The sequence below is a fragment of the Melanotaenia boesemani genome, chromosome 4 (assembly GCF_017639745.1).
Source record: "Melanotaenia boesemani isolate fMelBoe1 chromosome 4, fMelBoe1.pri, whole genome shotgun sequence".
In the NCBI taxonomy this organism is placed as follows: Eukaryota; Metazoa; Chordata; class Actinopteri; order Atheriniformes; family Melanotaeniidae; genus Melanotaenia; species Melanotaenia boesemani.
In genome coordinates this window covers 23,873,890-23,890,287 of record NC_055685.1, presented here as the reverse complement: position 1 = coordinate 23,890,287, position 16,398 = coordinate 23,873,890, and the positions used below count along the sequence as shown (strand labels likewise).

General features: G+C 38.5%; 2 protein-coding genes across 3 annotated transcripts in view; one reads left to right on the top strand and one right to left on the bottom strand.

Annotated features, from left to right (window-relative positions):
* Positions 1–5,604, top strand: part of pvalb7 (parvalbumin 7) — a 35,361-nt gene extending 29,757 nt beyond the window's left edge. The window contains exons 2-5 of one of the 2 annotated variants that reach the window (XM_041981795.1): positions 2,630–2,698; positions 2,872–3,001; positions 3,143–3,252; positions 4,466–5,604. In XM_041981795.1, coding sequence (XP_041837729.1) covers positions 2,630–2,698; positions 2,872–3,001; positions 3,143–3,252; positions 4,466–4,491 — 335 coding nt within the window. In that variant the 3' untranslated portion in view covers positions 4,492–5,604. The remainder of the gene's footprint in view (positions 1–2,629; positions 2,699–2,871; positions 3,002–3,142; positions 3,253–4,465) is intronic. The other variant, XM_041981796.1, reaches the window with a different exon arrangement.
* baiap2l2b (BAR/IMD domain containing adaptor protein 2 like 2b) lies at positions 5,298–15,339 on the bottom strand. The gene is made up of 14 exons (XM_041981793.1): positions 14,746–15,339; positions 14,550–14,625; positions 13,880–13,966; positions 13,238–13,299; positions 12,730–12,801; positions 11,362–11,451; positions 11,098–11,229; positions 10,330–10,434; positions 9,279–9,381; positions 8,496–8,703; positions 6,930–6,995; positions 6,472–6,781; positions 6,297–6,340; positions 5,298–5,694 (listed from the first exon to the last, which is right to left on the bottom strand). Exons 1-14 carry the CDS (start codon positions 14,797–14,799, stop codon positions 5,619–5,621), a joined length of 1,485 nt encoding a protein of 494 aa, XP_041837727.1. The 5' UTR covers positions 14,800–15,339; the 3' UTR covers positions 5,298–5,618.
* Positions 15,340–16,398: the final 1,059 nt, after the last annotated feature.

Below are 16,398 nucleotides of genomic sequence, written 5' to 3'. Positions count from 1 at the left end.
GATTGAATTTCTGCCCTGCTAGAAACTCAATGAGCATCACTGATGTGCAAGGTTTATATAAACATGACCTGCAGCTCAAAATAAATTCAGTACTTGCCACTATCTGAAATTTTTAGAACGATTCTTTGATTTCTAAAAAAATATCTTAATGAGAGCAGGTCATAATCATCATCATCAAAATGTGACATCTTCCAAAGCCACCAATAATGGAGGTCAAATATTGTTCTCACTGTAAGTTAAAATGGATTTTTAGTCAGCTCAAATGCAGGGTTTGCCTACGTGAGATTATTTACAAGTGTATTGTCTCCTTTTTTAACAGTTTTCTGCTCTGCAGTGGTTAGTATCAAATAAAAGATAATGTTAGACGCAGGTGTCAGTCAAAGGGTGTGTTGGCTCATGTGTAACCAATAATAGGTGACATTTGGAACCATTACATCCTTGCCTGACTTAACTTTACCATTTTCTCATTTTATTTACGTTTTCAACTGGTCACACACCAGCAACTGGATCCCAACACTGGCCATTTTAAAAGTGCACCACCATTTGATTCAGCAACAAACTTGAGAGGATAAAGTGGTGAAAGCAAGAAAAAGAAAGTGACAAAGGAAGAGATAAAACAAGAGTCAAAATTTGACTCTTACTGGCAGTAGAGAGCTCACAGAAGAGACAGGATGCAAGAGATGCTCAATTAGTCTTCATTAGCACCAAAGTACACAAGTGTGGCTTTAAAACCCACCTTACCCAAATTTCCCTGAGGACTCTCCAAAGGGATTAATAAAGTATTTCTATTCTATTCTATTCTAAAACTGATACGGGAAACTAATTTAAATATAATTGTAACTTAGGCCACTTCCTTATTAAATGTTTTGGAACTGAGGGAAACAACTGCTGTAGTTTTTTAAAAGAATCATTATGATATGTTTGCATAAATAGGCTAACACCTAACTAATAGTTTGGCGCCTTCATAATCCAGTCTTTTACTAAAAAGCCATGTTGTTAAAATAACAGTCAAAAAAATAACAGGGTCACATATGCTATGGATAGGTGGATGCAATATGTTCACTGACATTGGTTATTACAAATGTTTGTTTATCTTTATCTTTTACTAATATGATTTACTAGTAGATAAAGAAATACCCTAAATAACTTGTTTTTCATTAAGTAACCTTTTATTTTAATTGCTACATGATAAAGCAATTTCTCACAGAGTGTTGAAAAAACAAAGTCTCAACCTCTTTAGGGTGCTCTTTTTGTCTTTTTGTATTTTTTTTTTAAACCCAATATGTGCAAAAACACCTAATATGATGTTCAACCAAAGACTTTATCTTCCAGTGATTATGCTGCTAGTATTCAAACATTTTTTAAACATAATGCAGACATCAGATTTCAAATTTGCATCAAGTTTTTATGAAATAATAACATTTTGTATCATGTTCAATAGGTTATTAAATAATATTTCAGCTGTTTATGGACATAGAATTAAACATTACGTTCAGGCAATGTTAGGAAGGTGGTCATATCAATGACAGGGATGACCAAAATGCATGTCCCACTGTCTTTTTTTCTTGGTGTGTTTACCTTTAAGCACACAGTCAAGACATGGAGCTCTAGAACAACTTGACAGGCTGAAACTGTGTGTAAGTTTTCTGTAAATAAGCAGAAGATAAAAATAATTTCTATACAGCTTTCTTTCATAACCAAATGACCTATAGTATCTTAATCTGTTGGCATTCTATTTACAGGACAATATCTGATAGCTGGGGACAAAAATAAACATCTCAAAAGCCACAAATAGAGGTTCCCTTAATTGGCTTTTGACGTCAAAAGTCAGACACATGACAGGTGTCAGGAAAGTTGAGAAGAAGTAGACAGTAAATTTCTGTTCTTTGTCACTTTGTCCTTTAGTTAGGGAATGTCATCATTTTGTTGGACTCAAGTCAGTGCAACCTGCCGCGGGAGTATCAAAACAGTCCTACTGGGGCTCTGAAAGTCTCATATGTGTGACTTACATGGCCAGAAATGCTCACACACACACACTTATATATACATGGAAGCTCAATAAGAAACCAAACATTTGTGTTATCAAAACACTTTGGGAGAGCTCTAAACCAAACAGGAAGACTGAGCGCCTCCTCCAGCTCAGTTGTGACGCCTGCTGACAATTAAAGGCTACTGCAGATCACTAAGGAGAAATAGGACTTGAGGGTTCACTTATTTTTCTTAACATACAGCTTTTCAGGAAAAGTTTCTTCTTTAGGGAGGTTAAGTGTTTAATTTGATATGGTAGCTGGACAAAGCATTATAGTCTGTAAGAAAATGAATTCGTCAACAACTGGTGTATCCCTCCAATCCTGCAGTACCTGTCCAACAGAAATATGCAAAGGGCGCACATATGAAAACAGCTTTAGTATGACAGAAAGAACAACTTGTGTGCTTATAGAATACTAATCTACATATTGTACATGCAAATGAAATAGAAAAGGTGGATAATATTTATGTGTGCTCAAGGGAATTAAATTGTTGAGCTAAAGTTTATTCTTTAACAGTCAGCGCATTTTTGGATGGATTTTTGTATAAAATTATTATCTTCCGTATCCCAAATAGCTGTCTTCTCTGTCCTTCTTTCCAGCTGGCAGGATGGTAATGACAGATCTGTTAAAAGCGGAGGAGATCAAGAAAGCTCTTGATGCCTTTGCAGGTATGTACAATGATCATGTCTGATGGGCACAGTTAGTAGTTACAGTTAATGAGGATAAAAACTGTTGTGTCTTGTTCTGTGTCTGTGATACTGTGTTCTGTATATGAGCAATAGAAGTCTTCATTTTCATATTTTTAAGGTTAAGAATCTGCTGTTTGCTTTGCCTTTTGTAGCTGAAACATTCGACCCTATGAAGTTCTTTGAAATGGTGGGAATGAAGGCCATGTCAGCTGAAAATGTCAAGAAGGTCTTCCAGGTCCTGGATGTTGATGGCAGTGGATTCATAGAGGAGGAAGAGCTTAAGTAAGGATTTCAAACAGATGTAACAATGTGCAAGAGCCCAAGTTATGTCAGGATTCTGAGTATTCTGTACATTGTTATATGCTACTGTACATTGCAGTGAACTTTGTCTGCAACAACTTTTCTTTCTTTTTTTCCCCACAGGTTTGTACTGAAGGGATTCTCTAAGGATGGCAGAGATCTGACTGATGCCGAGACAAAAGCATTCCTCCAAGCTGCAGACAAAGATGGAGATGGCAAGATCGGCATTGATGGTGAGAAGAGGGCTTAACAGTACAGTACAGTATAAAAATATGTTCTAACCTTGGGCAGGCCTTCTTGCTTTCAGTAAAACTAGTGGAGTGAAAACTGAGTGTGCCTGTAATATGAAATTCTGAATGCAATGTGTATTGACATTTTCCGAAGTCTTAGACTTAAATTGCATTCAGTGTGGTGTTAATGATGCTGGGATGTGTCGCAGACTGTGACAATGTTGCTCAGTCATTTATTTTTGTTGGAGTTGGGCCGATACTGATAGTAGCGTCGGAAATACTTGCAGACACAGGAGGTTACGCAATCTTGCGTGATGATTGTTTTGAGTTGGCGGACTGAGTAGCAGCTGCACGAGTTACTGTTCTGCTAACACTTAGCATTAGCCTTATGCTAACCATTTGGCATCATTACTCATTAGAAAATCCCATTAGCAAAACATCAACAATTTTTTTTTTTTTAATGGATTAGTGAACAACTAAATCAAATAATTGACACAGACATCAATATTGTTGACTCAAGCTCTAGTAATAGTCTGGAAAAGTGCATTTAATTGCATTTCAAATCAAAACAGCAGAGAAAGAAATATAAAATATCCCTGGCAAAAACTGAACAGAGCTAAAGTTGGTAGCATTTAACTTTAACTAGGAGCTCCGGCTACTCTCTGTTTAAGAGTCTACAACATCTTATAGTACTATTAATTTTTAAAATGTTGTCATTAATATCTGACAATAAGTCAGGGTGGGATCAGCAAGTGGTATCTTTGGGAGTTTAATTTTTTCTGTCTGGTCATATAGCCGAGGTGAACATCTCCTGCTCTGACTGCAGCCGCTAACGGTCGGGGGAGGGGCATGCAGCAGCTCCCGCGCTCACTGAGAAGTAATCATTGAAGTATAAAATGTATATAATTTTTTTTTTAATAAAAAAATTAATAGATAATAAAATAACACAGGTATCGGATCTGCATCAGCTGATACCTAAACCCCAGCCATTGGACTTGGTATTGGACAAAAAAAAAAAAAAATGGCATTGAAACAGTCCTAATTTTTACATGTTGTGATGAAATGAAATGAGATTCATCAGGCTGTGGTCATGGGATAATACAGCTGAATAAGTTCATCATCACTCTTTCTATAGAATTTGTTATTAAAATAGTAAAGCTTGGCCCATTTGTGCACAATTTCATTTCAGTTTTTTGTTTGTTTTTTTGTTTTCCAGAGTTTGAGGCCTTGGTGCATGAGTAAAGGATAGCTGAAGCCCTTCTTCTTCCTCTTCTTCATCCCTGCATTCATATTTTGTAACTGCCACCTTCAAACTCTTCTTAACTCCCCGTGGACCCCACATATGGAGTCACACCTGGCCTGGCTGCTGTGAAACACTAACAAAAACCAGCCAACAGGGAGTCACCATGAGGAGGAACATACAGGCATACAAGGCATCGGTTTCTTTTAGGATTTTCATATTTTATATAAATATATTTAACCACACATACTGTAAGGATTCAGAGTCATTCTCAAAGATTTAAGAATGGTACTAGTGTTGTAGAAGATGTAGATGTTTAAGACTCCCTCAATCTCAGTTTTCTTCTTCTGTTTTATTTCAAGCTGTGCATTTTTCTCAGTTAATTTTATTTCTGGGTGTTTATCAGTTCGTCTTTTTCCTTCCTAAACTGTCTTACCTCACCTCCCTCACCTAATCTCTGTTCCCTCCTCCTCCTTACTCCCTGCCTCTGATAAGAGAATGTGGTATTTAAAATCATATAAAAGGAGAATTGTGAAGAGAGAAAATACATCAGTATGAAATTATATATATATAAGTTGAGTTACTGTCTCTTTACTTAATGTTCATCATTGTGATCACAAAACCTTCAACTTAAAAAACATACAACTGAAAAAAAAAATGTCAAAAGGACATTTATTTGCTTTGTTAGTCTATTAAGATAAATACAAATCTGACACTAAGTAGAATAAGTATGTGAATCCACCAGTTAGGTAGTTTATCAATGAAATGAGCAGTGCTGCCCAGGAGAATAAAAAACGTATTTCACAAAAACTGTTCCTTTTTCTATTTTTACTATCGGAGACAAACACCAAACAACATAACAAATGAATTACTGTACAAAGAGTTATTAAAATAACTATTCTAGTTTAAGGTTTTAATCATTTAGTTCTCCATACAGTGTCACTTTTCATTTTGGTACAACAAGTAGTTTGTTTCATCTAACACTATACTAAATCTCCCTAAATGATCCCCTGTTCATCAGGCTAAAAACCATCATCTTTCAGAGGTGCCAACAAGAACATGTCTCCTGCCTCCACAACCTCATCTTGCAGCGTGAGTCACAAACGCCACCTGGATGAGTGACAACAGCTCAGTGGATCCGAGGAGCAGATCTGTCATTGGTCGTTGTGGGTCGAAGCTTTACAGTGGCAAATGGGTTTGTGCCTCTGAAACAAGAGTATGATGGAAAATGTTACATGATACTGCTCACGCTCAACTGAATTCTGCCAAATAAAACAAATACACACACAGGCAAAGGATCCAGGTGGAGAAACTAACACCACGCTGACCCCAGCGTGAGGAAGGTAAGGTTTGGCTGTGGGTGGTGAGCATGCTTCAGAGGGTCAGTTTTCCACAACTCAAACTGTTTAATGTTTTAGAAGTTTGTGATGAGCCTTTGGAGTCAACTTTGGTGTTGAACTCGTTGCTGCTGAATGCCAAGCCAAAGTAAAAAAAAAAAAAAAAAGGAAAACTAAACGGCATTCATTGAAAATTTGCGCCTGCACTTTTAACGGTATTCAGTACTTCAGTAAGATTTATGTGTATGATAATTGTAGCAAACAATTCCATAATGCAGTGAACAATAATCTTACTGAAATCAATACCTCTAAACAACACATAAAAAGATTCTTAAATCTTGACTGTAGCCCACACCACTGAATCATAATTTCTTATATAATGTCAAGAGAGCATTGATATTTTCATGCACTAGATTTGGAGAATTCAAATTTATGAGTTTATTTTTCACCAAAAACTAATTTAAAATTACCTTGGAAATAGTGGGTTTTCAGGTGGCCCATGTGGTGATAACGCCTAATAAATGAGAGGTGTAAAGACCAAAAAATGGTGAAGAAGGATTAAAATCAAATCAGTTCACTTAAGAAAATAATCATTATTACAACTATGGCCATAAGTTAACCATGGACCATATAACCATGCAATACCTGGACATCAGAAGCTGAGTCACCCTTTCTGTCAGAGAGGGGAGAGATTGGTTGAAAATCTGCTGAGCCCCTTCTGAGGCTCTGACTGGGTGGAGGAGGTGGTGGTGGGGGAGGAGGCAGAGGCTTTGTTTCTGTCCCTGGTTCTGTCTTCTTCTCGGGGGCTGGAGAGATTGCTCGGAAGTCTACAGAGGCTCTGCGGTTGGGTGTGGCAGGGGGTGGGATGTCACCATAACTTTTTCCCTCTGACTGCTCAGAGTAGGTGTCAGTGTCCAGCAGATTATTCATACTGTGGCTTCTTAGAGAACCACCACTGTGTGAGTCAAAGTAGAAGTCAAGAATTGTTAATAGATTAGTAACCTGGACATTTCTGATGGACAGAAAAACATCTGAAGCTTTTCTCAGCTTTACAATGTTTTGTTTTTGCTGTATAGACAGAACATTGACTGGCAAACTCCCACCTGGCTGCCAAAGTGTTGGAGAAACCTTCAATAGGAGCCACATAGGCAGCCGGAAACCAGCCTTGACTGAAGGAGATGAAACAAAAAGGATTAGGCAACAGATAACTTCAGCTTTATAAATCCTTTTGTCCTTTCATAACTACTATAAGTTCGGTAATATATTATGTTGAAGTATAAAGTTAGAGCAAATCAGAGGTGAAAGTGTTTTTTGAGTGTTATCAACCACCCAGGCAAATCTAAATGACTGAAACAATCAGCAAGTACACAGAATTTAAAATCAGACGAAAAATAATGTTCTTTGCATTGAGAAACTAGGACATGTCCACTGAGAACCCTGATTGACAGATCTCAGATCAACTCAAATAAAACCATTTTAACTACTGAGTTTATCACAAACACACTGAAGATATTAAATGTTTCAGTCTTTTCCCAGCTATGGACAGAGCTGGGAAAACAATCAAATGGTGTAACTAACTCTCAAGGCAGGTATGTCCTACAAATACTTCATGAGCACTCTAGCAGAGAAGGAAGGGAATCAGTCCAGTTCTAATAAGGTTTTGCGGCTTGTCTGGTGAAGGTTTGTAGAAGGACCAGGGCAAAACAAGGCCAGTGTTGGTTTTCAGTTTGGCTCTGAACAAAATCACTATCCACTGACTGTATTACTACAGCTGTGGCAATGAGCATATGGCTCTTTAAGCTTAAATGTCCAGCTTTGCCTTTTAAAAAAAATTAACCCACTTTGTGTTATTGCTATTAGTACATGCACATACAGTCCTGGAAAAACCGTGGTACAAGTATGTCAACTTGGCCCTTAAATCAATTTTCTGAGCTGGTGTGAAGCACCTCCAACATCTGCAATTCTACCTTTCAACTTTTGTCTTCACACAGTTGCTCAAATTCTTCTTCATCACACTTTTCATCTGCAACTTATAGCCCAAGATCTGAATGTTCTGGTATCCAGAGCAGACCACTTCTTTGATGAAGGCAGAACAAACAGCTAGGTGTCAAATACACAGCTAAACGCCATGGCTTTGTTTGAGACTAATACATCAGTGTAGGCTGATCTGTGGCATTACAGTGTTAGGGACAGGGTTGGCTTTTGCTAAATTAATTAAAATATTCCAACTCTAAAATACAGTAAAACATATTTCTCAGTCATGTAACACATTTCAAAATGTTAGGTTTTAAAAAGTTTTTGTGTTTTCATGCATACTTACTTTTATAATACATTATGCAGATGTACATTAGTATACTGACATACATTTGTCCATAAAAGTTACACAATATTTATCTTCTAGATTATTAGATTTTGTTAAATAAAAAATGTACACCTTTACCTCCTAACTGCAAACACATGTTTATGTATGGGTTTAATAATGTGGCTCATCAATTATTAAGGAAGAGCACCAGTGTGAAAAAGCAAAGTCTTAGTCACAGTCACAAAAGTATGTTGCAAAACCTTTTAGATGCTGTGTAACACAGAACATTTATTTTAGAACCTGGTGAAAATCTGAAAATGTTGGTTCTGTGACTGAATGAACATAAATCCTTCATAAATAAACCCACCGCAGGCTGCTGTCGGTGCGTCCATATAGCCAGCCGTTGCGAGGTTCCTGGACCAGTACGATGACAGTCTCTCCTCTGTTGAAAGGCAGAAGCTTTGGGTTGGATGAAGACGGGTGAGACACAAGGGCTCTCATGGCTCTTCCTGCTCCAAGACCCAGAGATTCCCCTACTGAACTGGAGCGAGAGCGACTGGGGAGGGGCGATGGTGCTGGAGTGGAAGAAAGATAACAAAAGAAAACAGAGAGGGGAAATTAATACAATATCAGAATATTCAAATACACAAGTAAAATTTTATAGCTTTACTCTTCTGTGTCTCTGTCAAAGTTTGAGAGCTATTACAGGGATCCCCAACTCCAGTCCTCAAGGCCCACTGTCCTGCAGACTTTAGATGTTTCCCTGCTTCAACACACCTGACTTAAATTAATGGCTCAGTAGCAGATTTGTGCAGAGCTTGTCAGAGATCCATGTAATTTGAATCAAGTGTGTTGCAGAAGGGATATATCTAATACCTGCAGGATAGTGTGGCTTGAGGACCAGGGTTGGGGAACACTGAGCTATCCTCAAGAGCTACTATCCTGCAACTTTTTGATGCATCCCTTCTCCAACCCACCTGAATCAAATGAATGGCTTGTTGCCAGGCTTCTGCAAAGTTGAGTGATATGCAGATGAGGGAGTTTAGCCATTTGACTTGGGTGTGTTGGAGAAGGGATGCATCTACAATTAGCAAAATAGTAGCTCTTGATGACCGGACTTAAGCAGCCCTGAGCTATATCTATCTCTTACCTCTAGAGGGCACTCGGCCCAGTGCTTGCTGCTCACGCCTAGCCCAAGACATATCCTCATCTCTGGCAACTGTCTGAAGCAGGGAGCTCACTGATCCTCGAAGCTTAGCAGAGAAACATACAGTACATATCATAGATTAACTGCTGTGTCTACTCACAATTCTTATTTGAAATCTGGCAGAGCAAGATTTACTGTCAGTAGAAATATTAAGTTAAAGCAGCGGATAGGTCTGACATTGATGGTGCTTAATTTAATTGTTACAACAACGTTCAAAGCAGCTGGATTAAGGCTGCATAGTACAAATTCACTTGAATGCAAACTGACAAGTACTCATTTAATAAAGAAAACATGTGGCAATGATGTAGATCTTGCTAAAAGTAGTGACAAGTAATTTATGAACCTTTACTTCATTTGCTCAGCTTTTAGCATTGGTTTGTACGTAAAGCCAAAGAATCACAGAGTTAAATATTTCTCAAAAACCTGCTTTTCCAATATCTGCAGTTTTGGTCAAGGATAAAAAAAGATAAAAAGAAAGAAAAACTGAACCTGATATCATTGGGATGTATGTAGAAGTCCAGCAAAGGGCAAAGCTAAATTTTGGGAGGCCAGACCTGAATCTTAACTCAGTCTGTAACAGCAGATCAGACTGGGCTGCAAATCTGATGCACTTGCTGGTTTGTAATCCTATGAAGTCTATATATGTATAAATATATATGTATAACACCAAGCTGCTGCATTCTGGGTGTTTTGGCAGCCAGTCTGGACACCAGTGTGTTAGCACATATGAGCGGTGGATGTGAAGTACAGAGTGAAGTTTTCTACAGCTGAACAGATTTGAAGTAGAGTTTTGGGCTATGAGAGGGATAAGAACAATCTACTTTACCCTAAATTTCTCAAAGTCAGGTTTAACATTCAGTTTTGGCTCCGTTTACTTAGGACTTTGAGTGGTTTTAATATATTTCACTATTCAGATATTTAAAATCAAAATAAAGCTCAGTTATGACAGGGCCAACACACATGCACTGGACTAAACTACATACTGTGCCTGTACCTGCGCCTCTTGGTCCAAATGCGTGGGAGTTCGTGATCTGGAGCCCCTGGTCTCATTCACCTTCTCCTTCCATCCGTCTGCCTTCTGCTGGAGGGAAGCACCAGTCTGAAAACAAATAAGAGAGCTGAGGACCTCATTAAATCTCAAACTAATAAAGCAGCAAAACGTTTACCATGTACTTCAGTAAATTAGATAATGCAAATTGAGACTGGAGTTTTACCAGATAATCAAGCAATCGACATGACATGGCTGGAATAAAAATGCTGACACATTCAACTTCTGGGTTGCATAAATAATCTTATTGACAGGGAAGCTGGATTTAAGGGTGCCAACGTGGATACAACACTCCTTACTGACAGGTGGTGTTAACAGTAGACAAAAAATTAACTAAACAAGTTCACGTTTTACTGTATTTTCCATGTTGCTTATCTGATACATAACTGCAGAGCATATGAGCTGTTATTATCTTAGAATAAATATTCTGAATTTTAAATTTTTCACAGTCAGTGCAGCTTTCCCTACAGGGGTATTTAGTCAGTGGCAACATCCAATTACTGTGTAAGACATCACCCACTGGATCTTTTATGTTGATGAATAATTCACTCAGATGCATTAATCCTGATCTGGAGCATGAGTTCTGCTGGTTACTATAGGGACTGTTTTAAATTAAACCACTTTAAACACTGATCTATTGTCACACAAAAACACACAGTGTGGTCAACTTTGGTTTGCTGTTGTTATGTAGGACCAGCATGTGTGTTTGTATACCTTGTTTATTAAAAACAGGAGCGACTGTGTGAGGCCACAGTGCTTCTCTGCCAAGAAGCGATATCGCCTCTCCTCCTCCTTTAGGATCTCCTGCTGGCTCTGCCTCAGGTACAGCATGTATTCACTGTTCTCCTGAACACACACAGGGAAACCACATGCTCTTGCCCCTCACATGCAAACAATGGCACAAAAGTATTATTGCTTAAACTCTGTGTATGTGCTCACATGTGAACATGCATAGAGTTTATGAGGAAAGATTTTTACCAGAGAGTCCCTGTAGGTTCCACGTCTTAGTTGCTTCTCCAAAGCCTCTGCCTGGTTCCTCACCTCCAGCTCATACACTCTGCGACTCCCCTGCAGCACAGCAAACAGTTTGATTCAAAGAATGATAAACTTTCCTTCATTTGTTCAAAGGAAGTGAACATGGTCATTTTTACAAGCTGCTCTCTCTCCCCCTGCATGCTTTCTGATGTGCAGAATGCTGCCACCTGCCTTGTTTTTGATCAAGCCTGAAGTTGACATGAGAACCATGCTCCCATTTTGAGGGGGCAGGAAATTATCATCATCATGCAAACAGGTGGCACAGATGCATCATCTATGCTGTGTTTTGTTATAGACTACTGCTGTTATCAAACTGAATCAAATCAAACTTTATTTATAAAAAGCTTTTGTGCTGAAGGCAACAGAAAGTCCTTTACATGATAAAAAGCAATTCATGCATATAAAAATAAAACAAGCCTTTACACACATCAAAATAGATAACATAGATAACACAAACATGACTCCCTAATTTCTGCCTCTAAACTGAATGTAGGTATAAAATAATAAAAGTGATAAACATCTGGCTTGGTGCTGCTTTGAGGAAACACCAGGAGCCAGTCCACCCATGTCCACAGAGGCTGCCGCTACAGCACCCACCCAGATACGGACAGGCCGGGGCCTACACCACAGGCGTAAGGCAGAGCCCCAGCCACCTAGACAAGGGCGATCACCATGGCAACAATCCCCAGACCAAGCAGGCAAAACCCCCAGCGTGAAGGATCCCCATTATTGTGATTCTACATATTAGCTAACGTTATCTTCATTTAACATCTTAGCTGTCTGCAACTTAGATTCAGAGACCTAAACTCTGAGAAGTTCCGTTCTCTTTTTTTATTTTTTTGTTATTTATTTATTATTTTATTTTTTTTCCTGTGGACTTCTGAACAGAGTGGGATTGAACTATATTCCAAAACAAATAGAAAAAAAAGAAAATTGGAATTTGTATAATTTTGGCATCTTTTAAACTTCAGGCACAGATAATTTACTTGGTCTCAAGGCAATAATTTTATCTGGTTGGCTGAAACAAAGACTTCTGTACATGTAGAACACATTGTAACTACTGAAGAAAATAACCAGTTATATAATGTAGCCCTGATTTATTGAGATACAAAACGAAAGAATAAAACACAGCCCTCAAACTCAGTTTGACACTAAATACATCTACTTGCAACTCATTATTAATTTTAAGTTTTGCACAGAATATTTTGTCCTTTCAGCTGCTGATAATGTAATAAATTGGTTTAGAAAATAAATAATTTGCAAATCCATGTGGGTTTCCAATGAAGCACATACTTAATTAAGTAAACTCACATCAATGTACTCCTCATCCAACTTGATATTGTTCTCCATCGCTTGCAACACTTCAATCTGGAACCACTGGAACTGTAGCAGGAAGAAAGACATTTTTGTGATGGAAATGAGTCATTAGGAAAACTTCACCTCTGTTCAAACAGGATTAGCTTGTTTTAATTGTTTGACTAAATATATATGCAAATGTGGTCCTTCCTCAGGCCAGCTGTTTAATTAGAGGCCATGCTTCTCTTCTTCACATAACTGAAAGCAACTACAGTTAAACAGGGTTCTAGGTGGATGTTGGAATTTTCACCAGTAAAGTGGAAGAATAAACTGGTCTCTGTAACAAGTAAATGGGTGTTTGTAAATTAGTAGACTAACTTACTTATAAAACAAATTACATCAAGATTTTGGAGAAGATTTAGGGAAGTAAGAGCATGATAAAATGCTCTCCATAACATGTTGTGACACGATTTAGTATCATCAAGATGCAGGTATTCTGCATCTACTGAGGAAATGTACTGACCACTCCCTCCATCTCTGCAGTGAGTCTCCTCTGTGTTTCAGATATCTGGATCAGGACATCCCCTGTTTAAAGCAAAAACAGACTTTACCAACCACCACAGACCAGATCAACACACATATTATGGGTGACTCTGGATTTGAATATAGTGGTTGAGCTAATGAACTGAGGACAGCTGACAACGGACCTCATCAATATTTTAAGGGCAGCTACTCAATAGGGCCTGTGGTCATGCTGATCTTCTCAGTTAGCCAGGCAAGTATGTACTGAGCTAACCTTCACATACTATAGTGATGTGTTAGCCTGATGCTAATTGCTATTAATGATGCTTGCACACGCTCCCAGGGTCAGAGTGAAAGCGAAGCTTATAGAAAATGCATGCTCAAGAGAACAAATACACACATTTGTGTTACCTACAAAAACATGCAAATAAAGAACAGGATGTAAATGAGCAGGAGGGAAAAATAAGTTACACGTTTTACTTCATAATCTAGGATGTATCAGTATAAATTGTGTTGACATTAGTAACATTGGCCATCTATAAAGGCCAATTTTGTGTGTGCAATGCAATAAATAAAGACTGAAACCTGTTGAGTCACTCAGTCACAAATACAAATAAACACACTTATGTGAACACAATCTTACCAAGTGAACGAGATGACAGTGTGTGAAGGGCCTGGTCACCCATCTTAGCCACAGCACTGAAGTAGGCCTCACTGCAAACAGCTAATGCTGACACAGAAGCAAATAGAAATGCTGCTTTAAAACTAAACCTTCAAAACATTCAACACTACCACCATATATAAGCTTAATGATAACATTAAAATGCTCTTAATTGGGTCAATTGGTGCTGCCTTTATTCATTAGGAGCAAAGGCCTTACAGCACTGACAAGTGATATGTGATTCTAGTCTAGGAATAGCATCATGCCAGTGAGTATTGTGTTACAACACTACCTTGTGACTGGTGGCCTATTCTTGTTTTATGACGCAGAGGTGGCATTAACGATGCATGCCGCTCACCTAATTACCAATGTAACATAGATGACCGAAGATATGTAAACCGGAAGTGAAGTCAAGACGACATATTTTGAAGCAGAAGTTTAAATTATATCCAATAATATCATCTCACCTGACATGTAAGTGTAATTTTTTTCACACAGTATAAATTATCAGCAAGAACCCGATCCTAATACAAAACCCAAAGCATTTTTCTAATTAATTAATGTGTGTAAACGGTTTTGTTTTGGAGGCCAAACTTTTGGAAAAACATTGCAAAGCTAAAATCCATATTTCACCCATCACTCACCGACTTACCTTGGAAAGCTTTAACGTAGCTGGTTCCAAGTGTAACAAGCTTCTCAAGACCTGGGTTGAAATGCTCCATCAGGTTCTACAGTAACACACATAGAAAACAACAGAGCAACCAAGAAAAGTCAGCTGTGCCAAAAACAGCACCAGTCCACTGTTTCCACCCCATGATCACAACTCAGAGAAAACAATGGAAACTGACCGAGTAGACACTTAAAGTTGATTTGTGCAGCTGGTCACTGCTGACTCCTGACATAATGTAATAATTTCAAAGAAAAAAATCAAGTTTAAAATAAGAAAAGGCCTTGAAAAAAAGACTGTCAGAGACAGAAATTTCCCATTCAAACTCCTCAAAAAGTTTCTCAGGGCTGATCTCAATAGACTCAGAGAAAGTCACTTTCACTGCAGTCCAACTGGTTCTGTTGTTGATCCAAAGCGGATAATGTCTATTTCATTGAATGACTGTGCTTTCCTCGCTCTTGCTCCCCTTTTCAGTCATCCATTAATGAGATCCTTTACCACCTAGTCATCACCTGTTTTTGTGGAAAGAGCGAGCAAGCATGTGCAGAAAGGAGAAAAGGGAGTAGGTGGCATCGATATGACCAGATAAATTATTAATTGTAGACCTGAAAGAAAAGGAGGACAGCCAGCAAGCTGTGACGTATATTGATTCACACCTGATGGAGGACTTCAACTGAAGTAAAAGCAACTGCTGTGTTAAAAAAAAAAGCGAATGATTAAGTAATTTATGCAATTTCAAAGACATACAACAATCTAAGGGAAAGAGACCAAACAAGGATGACAAGGATAACTCAAGTCATTAAATAAACAACTGGTTTATAAAATTTTAAGAAGTGTAATTCCCAGGATGAAAACACATTAAGATGACCTTTACTTAACCTGGACTTAATAAGCTGCTTGTATTCTCTTTGTTACTAACAGATGAAGCTGAGACTCAGGCAATGTGTTAACACTTTCACATGGAAAAATACCATCATGATCAGGAGCAATTATTAATTACTTAATTATTTGTGTTATGTGGAGATTTTGTGCTTAATGTTATACGTAATTTCGTTCAACCTGACTTTTGTTCCTGTATTCTGCTCACTTCTTCTGTTCCCAAGTCACTAAAGATGGCTGCTATTAAGCCACTCCTAAAGAAAAGGACTCAAGACGCCTCTATAATGAACAACTATAGACCTGTCTCTAACCTCTCTTTTATTTCCAAGATTATTGAGAAAGTTATATTTCACCAGCTTAATGACTTTTTAAATGAAAGTGGAAATCTTGATAAATTTCAGTCCGGCTTCCGACCTCATCACAGCACTGAAACAGCTCTGGTCAAAGTGTTAAATGACATTAGGTTGAATACTGGGGGCGGCGTGGCTCAGCAAGGTAGAGCGGTCGTCTTGTAACCCAAGGGTTGCCGGTTCGATCCTTGGCCAAGTCGAGTTCATGTCGAGGTGTCCTTGGGCAAGACGCCGAACCCCTAATTGCTCCTGATGGGTCGTGGTCGAGCGCCTTGCATGGCAGCTTCCGCCATCAGTGTGTGAATGTGTGTGTGAATGGGTGAATGTGATGTATAATGTAAAGCGCTTTGGGTATCATCCCAGGTACAGAAAAGCGCTATATAAATACGGACCATTTACCATTTACTGATTCTGGTCAAGTATCAGTCCTGGTTCTGTTGAATCTCAGTGCTGCGTTTGATACTGTAGATCACAGAATCCTGTTGCACAGGCTGGAAAACTGGGTTGGACTTTCTGGAGGGGTCCTTAACTGGTTCAGGTCCTATTTAGAAAGCCGGAGTTATTTTGATACGATCAGCAGCTATGAATCCGAGCGAGTGGACATG